The sequence below is a fragment of the Dendrobates tinctorius genome, unplaced genomic scaffold (genome assembly GCF_039654945.1).
Source record: "Dendrobates tinctorius isolate UK_male_01 unplaced genomic scaffold, ASM3965494v1 ptg000130l, whole genome shotgun sequence".
In the NCBI taxonomy this organism is placed as follows: Eukaryota; Metazoa; Chordata; class Amphibia; order Anura; family Dendrobatidae; genus Dendrobates; species Dendrobates tinctorius.
The window spans coordinates 3,290,616-3,307,265 of record NW_027361798.1 but is presented as its reverse complement, the minus strand read 5'-3'; the positions used below and the strand labels follow the sequence as shown (position 1 = coordinate 3,307,265).

General features: G+C 48.5%; 1 protein-coding gene across 1 annotated transcript in view; it reads left to right on the top strand.

The window, feature by feature from the left end:
• The window catches only part of CUNH8orf82 (chromosome unknown C8orf82 homolog), a 49,413-nt gene extending 37,501 nt beyond the window's left edge, over nucleotides 1-11,912 (top strand). Inside the window, exon 3 of the mRNA XM_073543253.1 lies at nucleotides 11,099-11,912. Within this exon, the coding sequence (XP_073399354.1) occupies nucleotides 11,099-11,532 (434 nt within the window). The 3' untranslated portion in view covers nucleotides 11,533-11,912. The remainder of the gene's footprint in view (nucleotides 1-11,098) is intronic.
• The last annotated feature ends 4,738 nt before the right edge of the window (nucleotides 11,913-16,650 follow it).

The window sequence follows — 16,650 nt, the reverse complement described above, 5'->3', positions numbered from 1 at the left end:
TCCAGAGGTTAGCAATATTGATCTTAATGAAGGCATCCACAAGGAATACCACAGGATTGACCATACCCAAACCTCCTAGTCTCCTCGTACGTTAAGTAACCTCCCTCCTGACCAGGTTCAGTCTATTCCCCCACAAAAGTTGGAAGAAGAAACTATAGTTCCGAGTCCAGAGAGACTGGACTCACTGCCCAGATAAATCAGTAAAGGAAGCAGGTAAGTTTTGATCAGGTTTACCCTTTCCCTTAGGGTCAGAGACCAACCCTTCCATTGGTTCACCTTCTGATTGGCGATCTCTAGCCTGCTGTCCCAATTTTGTTTTGGGTAATCCCTCTAGCTAAATTCGATGCCAAGGACTTTTGCAGAGACTTTGGTCCCTGGAAGGGTGTCCAGGAGATCAAAACCAGGATTTCCTCCTCCCAGCCAGAAACTCTCACACTTATCCTGGTTGATCTTGGACCCGGATGTCTACGAGTAGCGATCTACCTCTGACATCAGCCACAACGCCTCCTCATGAAAGGAAACAAAAAACAGTGACATCATCGGCATACACCACCACTCTCAGAGTGGCTTCCGGTGCTGCCCAGTCCATCCCGATCCCAGCCAATGGTCCACGCCTCACCCCCCCCAAGAAGTGGGTCAATCGCAAACACGTACAGCAGCGGGCTCAAGGGACAACCCTGGTGAACACTATATCCAACATCAAAACAGCTGCCAATCCAATTCTCAAGCGGGAAACTCTGCCCCACCATACAAGGTCTTAAGCCAATCAACAAACCAGGCCATATCTCAGAAGGACCAACCAGAGGTACTCATGATTGACCCGACGAAACGCTTTTGCCTGGTCCAATGACAGCATGTACCCCTTCCAGTGACCAGCCCTACCCTGCTCCACTGCCTCACGGACACCGAGCACAGTACTAAATGTGCTGCGGCCTTGAACAGAGCAATTCTGGACCTCCGAAAGTAGTCAGGGTGCTATTTTCACCAGCCGATTAAACAGCACCTTTGCCAGAACCTTCCTGTCTGCATTGAGAAGCACTATGGGATGCCAATTCTCAATGCATGATGGGTCTTTACCCTTTGATAAGATGATCAGGGCAGATCTCATTGACTTTGGCAGAGTGCCCGAGGAAAGACACTCATTGAATACCTCAGTCAAGAGTGGAACCAAAGCGTCCTTAAAGGTCTTATATAATTCAGATGTTAAGCCATCTGGACCGGGCAATTTTTGGGGGGCAAGGCCTTCAATCGCCAACTTAACATCCTCTTCACTGATCTTCTCTGTCTAAACATCAAGAGAGGGGTCTGCCCATGGTTCGGGGACTGCTTCAGCCAGGAAAGTTGACATCTCATCCCTATCAAAATCCCTCTTCCCCAAGAGGTGCGAGTAGAAGGATCTGACAACCTCCTGGCTCCGTGATCTGGATCGCCTCAGGGACCGCACAGTGTCAACCAGTCCTGTAACCACTTTACTATTCACTGACATTTTGCAGTTTCAATAAGGGTCAGGCATGTGATACTTCCCGTAATCCCTCTCAAAAACCAAAGATACGTGTCTATTGTACTGACACCTCATAAGCAAAGATTTCACTCTGGAGATCTCCTCGTGGCTACCTCCATTTGAGAAAAGATGCTTGAGTTTCCTCCTCAGACCCCGATACAGGTGGTACTTGTTCAGACTCCTGGGGCTCGAAAGCTGGCGGAAGAATCTCGCCACCCTTTTCTTGAACATCTCCCACCACTCTGACTTACTACTACAAAGATCCAGTAATGGTACCTGGCTCTGAAGAAAAACCTCAAAGGACTGTCTTATCTCCGCTTCTTCCAAGAGAGACGAATTGAGCCTCCAAAAGCCTCTACCCATCTGGAGGGTCTCTGTAACATTCAGAGAAAACAAAATTAAACAGTGGTCGGAGAACGTCACCTCAACAACAGACACTGCTGAAGAGACAGCTTCCTCCTTTAAATAAAACCTATCTATTCTGGACCTACAGTTACCTCTATGATAGGTGAACACCTTGTGGCCCAGGGTGTGCCGAACGTGTACGTCTACCAGACGAGCCTCGCTAGCTATACTATTAAGGGCGACGCTATCATAAGTCAGCTTGTCTCTGGAACCTCCTCTATCTCGGGGCCTTGTGACAGTATTGAAGTCCCCTCCAATGACAACCTGCCGACTTTTAAAAAGGTAGGGCTTTATCCTCATAAAGAGACATTTCCGCTCCCACTTAGATTGGGGACCATAGATGTTAATAAGCCAGAGCTCTTGTCCCTTCATGAGGACACCTAAGATCAGGCACCTCCCCATTTCTAACTCAGTAAGCCACCGGCATTCCACCGATGCGGTAAAAACGACCGCCACTCCGCTACACGGCTCTTCCGCAAGAGATCAATAGGAGGGCCCGAGTCTCCACTCGCTCTTGGCTTCAAACACGTCTGCCGTGTTTGGCAGCCTGGTCTCTTGCAAAAGAAAATGTCAGCTCCAGCCATGGCTGAGAAAATCAAAGGCCGCAAATCTGTCCGTATTTGACTTTATGATGGCGAAATTAATGGACGCCAGCGTCAACGGAGTGGGTACCGCCATCACTGGTGATTGAGTTAGATGGCTTTCTTCTTCCCACTCCGCTTATCATCTGCCTCAGAGAAGGAATCTTTCCCCCTCTTTAAAGACACAGAGGTGTCCAGTCCCACGTTTTTTTTCTTTTTGTCCTCGTCTCCAGACTCTGGGCCAGTCCCTCCCTCCAAGGACCTTACATTCCCAGAAGAAGGAGACTCGGCATCCCCTGTAAGCTTTGCCAAAGAAAGAACCTCACCCTCAGCGTCCTCCTCAGAGGAAAAGATGTTCTCAAGGGCTTGGAATCAGTTAGAAAGACCAACCAGAGGGGAGTCAGTTTTTCCTTCCTTAGGTACCTTGGTCAGAGCAAGAGAAGATGTTTTATCTCCCTTCTTTCTGTTCTTTTTGGGGTCGTGCTTATGCTTGTCCTCTAGCCACTGCCTATTATCCTCATCCATACTTTCATAATGGGAGGATTCGGAGGCAGTGGCAGTTTCCTCCCTGTGGATCCTCCTGACCTCCTCATCCAACTCGTCATCCCTCGGGGCCTCAGCAGCAAGACTGGCATCCAGGACAGGGGTTACCTCAGTAGCCCGGGGCTCGCCCAGCTCCCTCTCCTGTCTGCACGTGTCTAGACGCCTCAGCTGGGCAGGTGTCTTTTTATTGCTTTTCCTCCTTGGCCCCTCAGCTCCCTCACCCCTGCTAGTCCCTTCCCCAGCAGAATCAGCCTCATGGTTTTCTCCCACCGGGGTCACGACTGCATTAGGAAGGAGCGAGGACAACGGCTGAATGGGTGACCTAAGTCACCACACAGGTGGCACCTATTCTCCACACAAGATGCCGCAAGATGATCGATATCCCCACACAATGCACATTTCTGCACAGTGCAGTTTGCATTGAAGTGTGTGGGGTCGCCGCACCTGTGGCAGAGCCTCGGTTGCCCCGGTAGAAGACCTGGGTACGATCCCTACCCAGGAAGGCAGATGTTGGAATGTGGGCAACCGTACCACCTGAACGCTTAAGTTTTACCATAAACGTCCAGGCCCCTGACCAGATACCATACTTGTCACGGTTTTTCTTTCGCATCTCCACCACTTCTCCATATCGGCCAAGCCACGTCATGATGTCATAACAAGAAAGTGACTCGTTACAAGTCATCACGGTCACTTTCTTGACTTGATTTTAGCGAGACAAAGCCTGGATGACAAAGTCTTGCCAGCCGAGCTCATTTTTTGCCAATTCATAATTCGACCAGAAGAGCTCAAGCCCCTCTGGCCAAACAAAGCTGACATCAAACTCAGGCGTGGAATAGGGATGTATCAAGGTGTAGATGTCAATAGCCTTAAAGCCCATCCTCAGCAGGAGCTCCACAACCTTAGACCTTGGAGGACATACATCACTGCCCCTCCACCGAAGACGGACCACATTCCTACGCACACTACGGACCACACTGTTTTTCCCCCATTTTGCTCTCAGAAGGCCCCAAGGCCATGCCTCTCTATCCAGAAGGATAGATCAACTTCTCAACCCTCTACCAGTAGTGATCTCTCCCCCTTCTTTAGAGCCTCCAGGAGACGCCGCTGCAACATGCCATCACCGGAGATGAGGAGGATGCCCTATTTCCCCCGGAGGTGACAGCGGCATAACTCCGGATGGGTTCTGCCTCCACCAGTGGGGCAACCGGACCAGTGACCACATCAACACCAACAGTATCACTATTACCCACCTCCATAACACCCTCACTCTCCACCAAACCAGCAACCACACCACTAGACAAAGAATTTTCCACATTCATACCCCCCAATACATTCACTCCTGCTGGACCAGTGACAACAGGGGGTGACATTTTGACCTCAGCATCATCAATCTCCTCCACAGAACTGGAGGCTACCTCACCCCTGGTCTTACGTGTGCCCTCCGCATCATCAGTTGATATTTTCCGCTGCTTTATTATTGACATGAGGCACCACTGATCCCTTATATCAAGATCTTGCTGACCAGCAGCGCCAACGCAGAACAGGACTTTGGGAGGATCGGAGCGCCCAGCCCCGGCAACCCCCTCACACTGCGGCTGCTTCTCAACTAAGTGATCAGCAGCAACAGCATTCAGGGGCGCCGAGGCTACTGGAGCTGCCCCCAACACTGGGCCACTCCCTTGTTATCAACAGGTCACCGAGGAGGATGGCAGAAATAGGCTAGGCCACCAGGAAACCAGAAAGGTTGGTAACTTAGCGGATTGCAGACCCCTAACCCTAACAACACAACTAGCAGTAGCCGTGGAGCATACCTACGATGCCCTAGACGCCTCGGCACAGCCAGAAAACTAATTAAGCCTAAAGCAAGAAAGGTGAAATCTAAACTGCCCCGGAGTAGAACCCCAAAGAAATAGCCCCCAAACATATATTGTCGGTGAGATCAGATGAGGGACAAACACAGGCAGAAAATAGACTGAGCAAAGGATGGGGCCCGAACTGACTAGATAGGATAGGAAAGACACTGAAATCATGTAAAAACCCTAAAAAGTCCAACACGTCTGATGTACAAAAAACCCTGCGATCTCACGACCTCTCCCCCACTATATCAGCATTCTGGTGTAAACTGGCAACGCAAAAGAGACTAATATAACAGGGAACTGAACAAACTGACACAAGCTGTAACATATGGAGCGGGGTCTAGCACTGACCCAGCAGGGAGCATACCGAACCCGTGCAGCAAAGCAGAAAGAGGCAAAACCAGATCAGAAGCAAAGGATTAGCAAATGAACAACTTAGCTAAAAAATGCAGGATCAGGCAGGAGACAGCAGACCAGCAACAATTGAGGGAAGCCTGCTCATTTAAATACTCCCAATCAGTAACCCCAGATCTCCAGTCATCATCAGGTGGCAGACCTCTGTCAATCCGGCCAGCTCCACTACCCACAGTAACCATCAGAGGGAGCCCTGACTCAGAAGAGAATTCACAACTCTCCCCCCTCCCACTGAGGAGCACACCATAGTATCATGGCCTAACCGTATGCCCGCCGCCGGGCTGCCCTCACTGTCCAGCCTCTCGGCTGATGCACCTGCTGCTACGTCTCTGCTACTACAAGCAGAGACGGAGCTCTGCGCCTCACTACCGTGCTCTGTACTCTTCCCGCGCCTTTGCACCGGATCCTCAGCAGAACCCAGGCTGGGCTGGGCAACGGGGCTTATACAGTGAGCTGACCCTGCAGCTGACTCAGGGGGTACAGGGAGGGGGGCATATACATAGCTTTCAGGGGCAGCAAGCACAACATCTGCAAGGAGTTTGTATGTTCTCCCCGTGTTTGCGTGGGTTTCCTCCGGGTACTCCGGTTTCCTCCCACATTCCAAAGACATACTGATAGGGAATTTAGATTGTGAGTCACATCGGGGACAGTGATGATATAGTGTGCAAACTGTAAAGCGCTGCGGAATATGTTAGCGCTATATAAAAATAAAGATTATTTATTATTATTATTCCCACTTCCTGCAGCTTTGGCTTGGTCTTTTTGCCTTTTTATTCTGGCCCCCAGGTGCCTCCTCTGGTAAATCGTCACCAAGATGGAAATTCTAAAGGCACACTGTGGACTCCAGGAGCTTGATCTCCACCATTAGTGCCCCTCCCTGGCCGCTGTTGTCACTGTCCTCCCCAGAGTCAGCAGAACTGCGACCAGATGCCAATGTCGCCTGTCCTGCAGGGAGCTCGCTGCATGTGGCCTGCGGGTGACTTTGCAGGCTGCCATGTGGGGTTTCCTGCTGGTCATCATCATCATCCACCTGGCTCTCAGGCTGCAGCCCCATCTGTCTTTGCTCTCTGGTATCAGCCGTTTCTCTAAATCTGTCCTCATGGTCAGACCTCATCTGGAATATTGTGTCCAGTTTTGGGCACCACATTTTAAAAAAGACATCAACAAACTGGAACAAGTTCAGAAAAGAGCGACCAGAATGATGACCGGTCTGCAAACCCTGTCTTATGAGGAAAGGTTGCAGGATTTGGGAATGTTTAGTTTGCAAAAGAGAAGACTGAGAGGAGACTTAATAGCTGTCTACAAATATCTGAAGGGCTGTCACATTGTAGAAGGATCATCTTTATTCTCATTTGCACAAGGAAAGACTAGAAGCAATGGGATGAAACTGAATGGGAGGAGACACAGATTAGATATTAGAAAATTTTTTTTGACAGAGTGATCAATGAGTGGAACAGGCTGCCACGAGAAGTGGTGAGTTCTCCTTCAATGGAAGTCTTCAAACAGAGGCTGGACAGACATCTGACTGGGATGATTTAGCGAATCCTGCTTTGAGCAGGGGGTTGGACCAGATGGCCCAGGAGGTCCCTTCCAACGCTACGATTCTATGATATATTAGTTTCTCTTTAAATGGGCCACTTTTTTCTCTTAGGAATGCTTTCCTCACCTCCAGCTCACTAATTTCAAGCTTCAGTCTCTTTACCTCCGCCTGGAGTTGGGTCTTCCTGGGTTCTGGAGGAACCTGCAGCTTTGGCGCTTGTGCAGCGCTGCTCCTCCCGGAGCCTCCTGATGGTCTTACTTGCCTGTTAATACAGAGGTGGCTCATGACCTGGGAGGCATAGGTGGACACAGACTCCTTTGGTTTCTGCAGTCCCCCACCTTCCTCTGTGAAGTTGGCCTCACCTCCGTGAGCACTCAGCTTTCCTCCGGAAGGACCACCATCTTGCACGCTGCTAGCAGGCTTCTCCATGTTGGAAGCCTGACGGCTTCTCTGGGTCTCTGCAGACTTGGGAGTAGGAGCCACATTGCTGTGACTCCTGGTGGAGCGTCTCACCCCTGAGTCCTCTGATGTTCAGGCCGGTTGCTGGTTTCTTCTGTTCCCCGCCGGCCTGGACTGGGAAACAGAAGCCTGGGACTTGGCTCCTTCACTCATTCCAGGAAACACACTCCCTCCCTGGGTAGGAGAGAGAGCAGGTCCCCGGGTGGAGAGGTGTTGGATCTCAGAGCTCAGGAGCACACAGCAGGATCAGTGTCAACTGCACCCACAATCACCAGAATCAGCAGCAGCTGCACTCACTAGTCTCCTGTTGGGGTCATATATAGCTTCCCCATTCCTCGCTGGCATTGGCATTGCAGATGTTGATATTAATGATTAGCCCGCACCTCCCCCACTTGTCTGTGTGATCGGGCTCGGTGATGGTCCGTGCGGTGACTGAAGTTTTCTTGTCTCCTCCATTGTTTCCATGGAGAATGTGGTTTCACCTTCCCAGAATTTCCCTCTGATGCTTTTGAGGCTGCTGTCGGTGCCCATTAACCCTTGCTCCGCCAGATTGTCTGCGGTAGGACAGATGTCAGTGAGCAGTCACATTGTGCATCGTGCCCACGTCTCTTCCTGGCTCCCACATCACATACACGTTTCACTATTCTGTCTCTCACAACATCATAGTAGCAGAACATTTGTGTTACTGTGAAGAAGTGTAATAACCATATGTGAGGTGTAATGGGGGAAGCCGCACCTGACTGAGATCACAGGAGCGACTACCAGGGGTAGAAGGCGGCATTAATGACTCCCATCGCATGTATATGTGAGCTTCCCCTTTAAATGCTGCAGTATTTGGGGCCCCCAGCCTTGGATCGTCGCCTCTGTGACGAACGGGGGTCCCGCTGCCACCAAAACGCGACGAACGCGACCCTGTGTCACCAATATGTCACAATCCCACCACTGACACGGGTGTATCAGCGGACGGAGGGACGCGACACACTGCCGGCACTCGGCTATCACAGGCACAGTAGGGGCTTATCTTAGTTATCCCACCACTGGCACCATGTGACAAAAATGCAGCAAGCTAACCTTGCTCTAACAATTTACCGCAGGGGGGTTATTTTGGATGCCCCACCACTGCTATAACCTTCCAAGAACTGCGGGGATTTATGTATATCCCACTATCTCAGTTCCACTTTGGAACTCGCAGCTCTCCGGTGCCCCCAGGTCAGTCAGGGAACTGCACCTAGGATAATTAGTCGCCGGACGGGCTGCTTGTTGTGCACGGACAATTAAGCTACCGCAGTAAGGGAATTATCAATGCTGTGGCCGCAGCCCCCCTTTAGCAATATAAGACCCTTCTGTCCTGCCAACTAGTCTAATCGCACACACCACACTGCCACCATCCACGCTTTTCTTAATTCACAGAGTTAAATTAAGAGGGTCCGTGGCAAACCCCTGGAAATCAGTAGCGATTATCTAAAAGAGGCGCATAGTTCGTTTCTTAAAGCATCGAGACAAACTGATAATTTTACGATTTATTCCCAAAAGGGCAGTGATTATACAGTAAAGATAAAAGTTGCTATAAAGTTGAGACATTAAATATGTACAATACAAATATAAAACAAAGTGGATGAAAGAGCAGAAAGTAACACTCATGTGCGGAGTTGGTGTCTGGCAGACCATGTGGCTGAGGGGGGAGGGGCACTTAACCAAACGTCCCCACTCATCGGCACGTCTCTCTGGCATGAGGACCCCGGCTGAACTGACTGAGTTTGGGAGGGTTTACCATATCCCTTTGGGTCTGTGACCTCACGAAATGGGTGGTCTGGAGAGGTCCCACCTCCCTCTCTCCAAGTTATGATAAACTTAGAATAGCTATATCTAAACGAGAAAAGCCCGTGCCACAACACATAGGGCATCATTGTTTGTGATTTAACGAATCCAACAAGAAGACATCAAGAATGCACTAGCTAGGACGCTTCATTTGGGAGCAATCCATATCTCATGTTCTGGTGAGGTTATAACCGTGAAAATTAGGACTTAGAAAGCTGGCCTCGTGCCCTTTGCAGAAATGTGCATTTTATATCTCTGCTTTTTTCAATATGACTTGTTTTAATACTTCCCATATACTGGCATACAGCCTGTGTTTTCAGAACAAAGAGATATTTTCCCCCTAGCTGTTCTTCGAGAGGAAATGGACGGTTTTAGGTTACCAGCAAGCACAGAGCCTGATAAGGGGCAAAAGGAGGGGGCTGTAAGGGAGGGGGGATTGCAGCTACATGACAGGCTCGTCTCCTTGATGTGTAGCAATGGGAGATTCTAGAAAGTTCTAGAAATATCATACTTTAACATACAGATCTTACAGACATTTTACATTACAGCCTCCGGGGGACACGTGAGATGAATGTCCGCCTCCTGCTTTGTTCGGCCCTTTTGCAGGATTTTCTTTGTTATTATGTGCTATAAATGTGCTTTCCTCGTGTCATTAGGCGGCTGGTTGCCTGCACCATCTGGAGCGCAGAGCACTGTCTATACATCACATTAAACGGTGCAGCGCTACACTGAGGAGCGAGCGCAGCTCCGGGTGCAGGGCTTGTGTGGGGCAGCAGGGGGCAGTGGCCTCAGATTCCTGTAAAGCTGTGTGCACACCAAGCTTTTGAAGCAGAAACTGAGTGAAAACTAATAATCCTCAAAAAATGCAAAACTCAAAAAGTCGGTTCTGCAGTAAAGGCTGAGTGTGCACATGCTCTGAATGGGGTCTGCCGACAGTGGGCACCAATACTCACCAGGACTTCAGTCCTACAAATGTCCTCCTGTATTGGGTTCATCAGAACCACCATGGAAGCAAGGCGCAGTTTTGCCCATCAGCTGTCACGGCTCAGACCAATCGTCGCCTCTTATTACTTCTGCTTCTCCATTTTTCTCGAGGACTGGTCGGCATTGTCTGTATGGCACGTCGCTATCATCCTGTGCAGAGCTTGTGTGTCCCAGGCCCTCCAGCCCACGATACTTTACTAGCTCCTGAAAGGCATTGAGCGTCTGTGTCATGTCTACTTACACCCAGATCCATTGCCACTCGGGTTCCTTCTAGTTTTACCTGCAGATTCATAGTGTTTGGATTCAGGACTTTACATACACCTCCCCAGGTGACCCCGGACCCTCGTATGTGCAGAACGGGGTGCAGCTTCCAGACACTGTATAATGCTGGATGTCTCTGCTGCAGATAGGAGGGCAGCATCATTTATAACAGTCCCACCACCCTGCGAGGCCATGATATCAGAGCGGAGACCCCCAGACTCCTGTAGGAGTTCGCAATTCTCCCAGGTCCTGCTGAAACCTGACCAAAACTTCCGGGAAAGCCGGATTCAGACTGCTATGGTGGATCCTTATTGGATATTCATGGGGCAAGTCTGAGGCATAATGGAGAAAAGGGGCATCACTACACCTAAAAAACAAGTATGGATCTCAGTGGGGCAGACTCATGGGAGGGTCTCTACATGCAGACCCCCCATATCTGTTCCTATAGATCAGCGAGACGGAGCGGCTGTCACTGGAGGAGCCGCACATCCGACATTACACAGACATTGATTCCAGTCGGTGGCGTGAATGTGTCCTCGTGATCCTTCAGCGGCCGCAGCCCCTCGTGTCCTCTGTAGGGGGATTATAGAGAGGCTTGTGCCGCTGACAGTTTCGAGGACGTGTCTGGACTGTAGATATTGTGTGAGGGGTGTGTGGCCGGGCGCCGTCCTCATCGCTCTGCTCCTTGCTATAATCTCTGCCTTCTGCTGATTCCGACTTTTATTTTGTCTTTCAGATAAACAATTTCTAGTCTTCTTTTTCAAACAAGTTCGGAGGAATGAGAGCGGTCGTTATGCAGAAGATTTCCCCTACATCTCCCCCTGTGGCAGGGAGAGGAATTACATCCGCTGTGATGACCGGCCCGTGGTCTTCACCCACCTGCTAAGTGAGGAGAGCTCAGGAGCCCAGCTCCTGTCCTACTGCGGGGGAGGGGATCGGCTCACCGTCAGGTTTGAGCCCCAGAAACTCATCATGTTACCGGAGAACGGACGAGTCTATCACCCGGCCCCAGAGAGAACTGGAGGGGTCGGACTTGTGAAATCCTCACTGGCCTTCGAGCTGAGTCCTTGCTTTGAGTTTGCTGCAGGATCCAATGCTGGTCCTCCCATCTGCTTTACCTGGCAGGGAAAGCGTTATGGTCTTACCAATGAGCTCTTCGCCCACATCTGAGATACAAGACGCTGGACTCTGGATGTGAAGGAAATGACAAGAAGATGGAGGTGCGGAGAGGAAAGACAGGGGCCCCCAATCCTGCCCATAAAAGCCTGCACAGGAGGCCGGGGAGGTGACAACCATCTTTGTCGCTTGGTTTTGCACTGGAGGGTCATAGTTTCTGGACTCAGATTGTCACTTTTTTTTCTTTGCTTTTTTCTTGTGGAAAATGCTGAGAAAGAAGTGAGTGAAGGGTTAACATGGAGCTCAGTCCCTGACACCAGTGCTATCTGTCTGGAGCACAGAGATATGGGTGGGTTTAGCCTCTGGTTGTTGGAGACCCTGGCTGATGACGGAGAGGTTGTAGCTTCTGTAATGAATACATGTCTCCAATTATTCACCATGTCACATCTGTTTATGAGCAGCTGCTCTTCCTGTGTATGACTGGGAGGGGGCGCTGTAAGTGCAGCAGTCATGAAGCCTGCCGTAAATCACTGATGGATGAAGTGTCCAGGCTTATGGTACAGGAGATCCCAGCTGACGGTCTCCTGCAGGCCAGCGTCTGACCCCTCACTACGTTGGCACTTGGATGCCCTGGAGCTGCTGCTGATATTTATTTTACTCATTTACATAGGGTCATTAATTCCACAGTGCTTTACAGATATTATCGGCACTGTCCCTGATGGGGCTCACAATCTAGATTCCCTATCACTATGTCTATGGAATGTGGGAGGAAACCGGAGTACCCGGAGGAAAGTGAAGCAGAAGTCCAGCGTGAGTGATATCCAGAAGAAATAACTTTTATTCCATTTTCATTAAAAGCACATAAGTCCCGAATCCATCTTTATATCCGAAGACACAAGAACGGGTAATTCCTACCAGTGACTGTCACAGGCTTACAGTGCATTTACAATCAAATGCGTTTCATTGGTCATACCGCCTCAATCATTGTGATAAATATAAAATGGCAGAGAGCTGTGACATTCATCCACTCAATGCCGACTTTTATTCCCCATTGACTTGCATTGGGGTTGGGTATCGGGCGAAACTCCGACTTTTTTTGCCCTAGTCGGACCAGTTTCATCTGAAACAAATTTTGTTTCTTGAAACCCGATATGACCAAAGTCGCTCAACTCTAGCTGCCACGATAGGTGGTGAGTTCTCCTTCCATGGAATCTTCAAACAGGCTGGACAGACATCTGTCTGGGATGATTTAGTGAATCCTGCTTTGAGCAGGGGGTTGGACCTGATGGCCCAGGAGGTCCCTTCCAACTCTACGATTCTATGATTCTGTCATCCACCATGTCTCTCTGTTGGTCATTTTTTCTTTTTATATCTCCCCCTCGAAACGGAGCTTTAACCCTTTCAGTACAGCAGACCTCACATGAACTGACATCCCCATTGTGTTTCTGGATGAAATGTTTGGATGCAGCAGAGCTTTTATGAGTGATTTTATTCACTGCATCAGACAGGTGCCTCCTGATTCTGACCTTCAGGGGGCGCCGTAAACCCCACATATTGCTGGTCACAAATACATAATGGGGGTGTTACAGGTCATGTAGGGGTTAATTTTGTATGTCCTTTCAGTGACCGATGAGTGAAATTCCTTGCTATCCCCCATGTATTTCCAGCAGGTGCATACAGTTGTGGCCAAAAGTATTGATACCCCTGCAATTCTGTCAGATAATTCTCAGTTTCTTCCTGAAAATGATTGCAAACACAAATTCTTTGGTATTACTATCTTCATTTAATTTGTCTTAAATGAAAAAACACAAAAAGAATTGTCCTGAAGCCAAATTGGATATAATTCCACACCAAACATAACAAAGAGGGTGGACAAAAGTATTGGCACTGTTGTAAAAATCATGTGATGCTTCTCTAATTTGTGTAATTAGCAGCACCTGTAACTTACCTGTGGCACCTAACAGGTGTTGGCAATAACTAAATCACACTTGCAGCCAGTTGACATGGATTAAAGTTGACTCAACCGCTGTCCTGTGTCCTTGTGTGTACCACATTGAGCATGGAGAAAAGAAAGAAGACCAAAGAACTGTCTGAGGACTTGAGAAACCAAATTGTGAGGAAGCATGAGCAATCTCAAGGCTACAAGTCCATCTCCAAAGACCTGAATGTTCCTGTGTCTACCGTGCGCAGTGTCATCAAGAAGTTTAAAGCCCATGGCACTGTGGCTAACCTCCCTAGATGTGGACAGAAAAGAAAAATTGACAAGAGATTTCAACACAAGATTGTGCGGATGTTGGATAAAGAACCTCGACTAACATCCAAACAAGTTCAAGCTGCCCTGCAGTCTGAGGGTACAACAGTGTCAACCCGAACTATCCGTCAGCGTCTGAATGAAAAGGGACTGTATGGTAGAAGACCCAGGAAGACCCCACTTCTTACCCCGAGACATAAAAAAGCCAGGCTGGAGTTTGCCAAAACTTACCTGAAAAAGCCTAAAACGTTTTGAAAGAATGTTCTCTGGTCACATGAGACAAAAGTAGAGCTTTTTGGGCAAAGGCATCAACATAAAGTTTACAGGAGGAAAAAAAGAGGCATTCAAAGAAAAAACACGGTCCCTACAGTCAAACATGGCGGAGGTTCCCTGATGTTTTGGGGTTGCTTTGCTGCCTCTGGCACTGGACTGCTTGACCGTGTGCATGGCATTATGAAGTCTGAAGACTACCAACAAATTTTGCAGCATAATGTAGGGCCCAGTGTGAGAAAGCTGGGTCTTCCAGCAGGACAATGACCCAAAACACACTTCAGAAAGCACTGGAAAATGGTTTGAGAGAAAGCACTGGAGACTTCTAAGGTGGCCAGCAATGAGTCCAGACCTGAATCCCATAGAACACCTGTGGAGAGATCTAAAAATGGCAGTTTGGAGAAGGCACCCTTCAAATATCAGGGACCTGGAGCAGTTTGCCAAAGAAGAATGGTCTAAAATTCCAGCAGAGTATTGTAAGAAACTCATTGATGGTTACCGGAAGCAGTTGGTCGCAGTTATTTTGGCTAAAGGTTGTGCAACCAAGTATTAGGCTGAGGGTGTCAATACTTTTGTCTGGCCCATTTTTGGAGTTTTGTGTGAAATGATCAATGTTTTGCTTTTTGCTTCATTCTCTTTTGTGTTTTTTCATTTAAGACAAATTAAATGAAGATAATAATACCAAAGAATTTGTGTTTGCAATCATTTTCAGGAAGAAACTGAGTATTATCTGACAGAATTGCAGGGATGTCAATACTTTTGGCCGCAACTGTATATTATGCCCACACTTGTATGGACTTTTTGTACTGAGCCAGTTTTTTTTCTCTTTTAACCTTTTGTCTTCACTAACAAAGAGGCTGGGGGATAAGCTGTCGTTCAGACTAGGAGCTTCTTTAGCAGTATAACGCACTGGTTTGGACAGGATTTGGTTCAGCTTTTTATCCTGGCCCAACATAGGGATTCTCCTTCTGATGATATTAGTGATTTCCTTACACTGAGGGCTGTATGTAGCGGTGAAGGTGATGTGCTCCTCACCAGACATGCAGTCATTACTTGCATTATTAAGCATAGTGTCCCGATCAATATCATCAACAATGCTCATCCCTCTGTAGCATTCAGCTGGGATAACCCCTATGAGCCATCCTGTCCTTCCCCCTCTCTTTTGCTCCTGTCATAGGCTTCTTTGGTGGTAGAATCCCTCTTAAATCTGTAGAGTTCCCCCACAGGTATGTTTTTTATTACATGTCTTGGATGACATGATTTGGGGTATAATACGGAGTTAGTGGCGGTACTTTCCCTGAGAGGGGAGATTGTGATGATTGAATCTGAATTTAGGTCTAAAGTAACATCTAAAAAATTAATGTTTCTGCCACTCGTTGTATAGGTGAATTTCATATTCATTTCATTATCATTCATATATTTGATAAATTCAGTTATCAAATCCGCAGGTCCCTCCCATATCAGGAGCAAGTCATCCAGATAGCGCCCCAGCCACCTAATGTGGGGGGAGAAGGGGTTGACATGTGAAAACATGAACAGACTCTCACAGGCTGCCATATACAAGTTAGTGATAGATGGAGAGAACCTCGCGCCCATCGGGGCTCCACAAACCTGCAAAACAAATTCCTTGTTAAAGGAAAAGAAGTTTCAGGAGAAAGTCCACAGAGGAATTTAAAAATTCTTGTATTGCCAGAGTGTAATCACTGTGATCCTGGAGATGTCTTCTCAGGATTGAAATCGTCAGATCAGGGATCAGGGAAGGATCCAGAGCCTCCACATCACAGGAGATGAATATACAGGCTCTAGACCAGTTTTATCCAGGGAGGAAATCAAATGCTTTGTGTCTTGTGGCTGGTAGGAATTACCCGTTTTTTGTCTCTAAATATAAAGATGGAATTTGGACTTATGTGCTTTTAATGAAAATCGAATATAAGTTATTTATTATGTATATCACCCACGCTGGACTTCTGCTTCACCTTCATACTACTTGCAGCACTGCATGATCCGCGTGGTGGGACTGGAGAGGAGGTGAACGGAGCTTTGTTGCTTCTAACCCAGAGGAGATGCAAACACGGGGAGAACATACAGACTCTTTGCAGATGTTGTCCTTGGTGAGATTTGCACTGAGTACCCCAGCGCTGCAAGGCTGCCGTGCTATCCTTCCTAAATGATAAAAATATATACATATATATGAATTCTACCAATAAGAGTAATACCCCTGGGTGCCACCATATTAATAATGCTCCATGTGCCTCCATATCTTCTCAGTGTCCTTTTGTGCCACTATAATAATTCCGCCATATACGAGTGACGCCTCTGCACCTTCATTTAGTAATGTGGAGTGCCTGGTCTGGAATTTTCTCGGGCTCCGCTCCTCTGCTCTGACAGTTTTCCCGGATAGTGCTGACCACAGTGCATGGCTTGGGATCTTCTCGGGCTCCTCTGCTCTGACAGTTTTCCCAGATAGTGCTGACCGCAGTGCATGGCTTGGGATCTTCTCGGGCTCCGCTCCTCTGCTGTGACAGATTTCCCGAATAGTGCTGACCACAGTGCCTGGCTGGACTCCGGTCCTCTGCTCTGACAGTTTTCCCGAATAGTGCTGACCACAATGCCTGGCCTGGGATCTTCTCGGGCTCCGCTCCTCTGCTCTG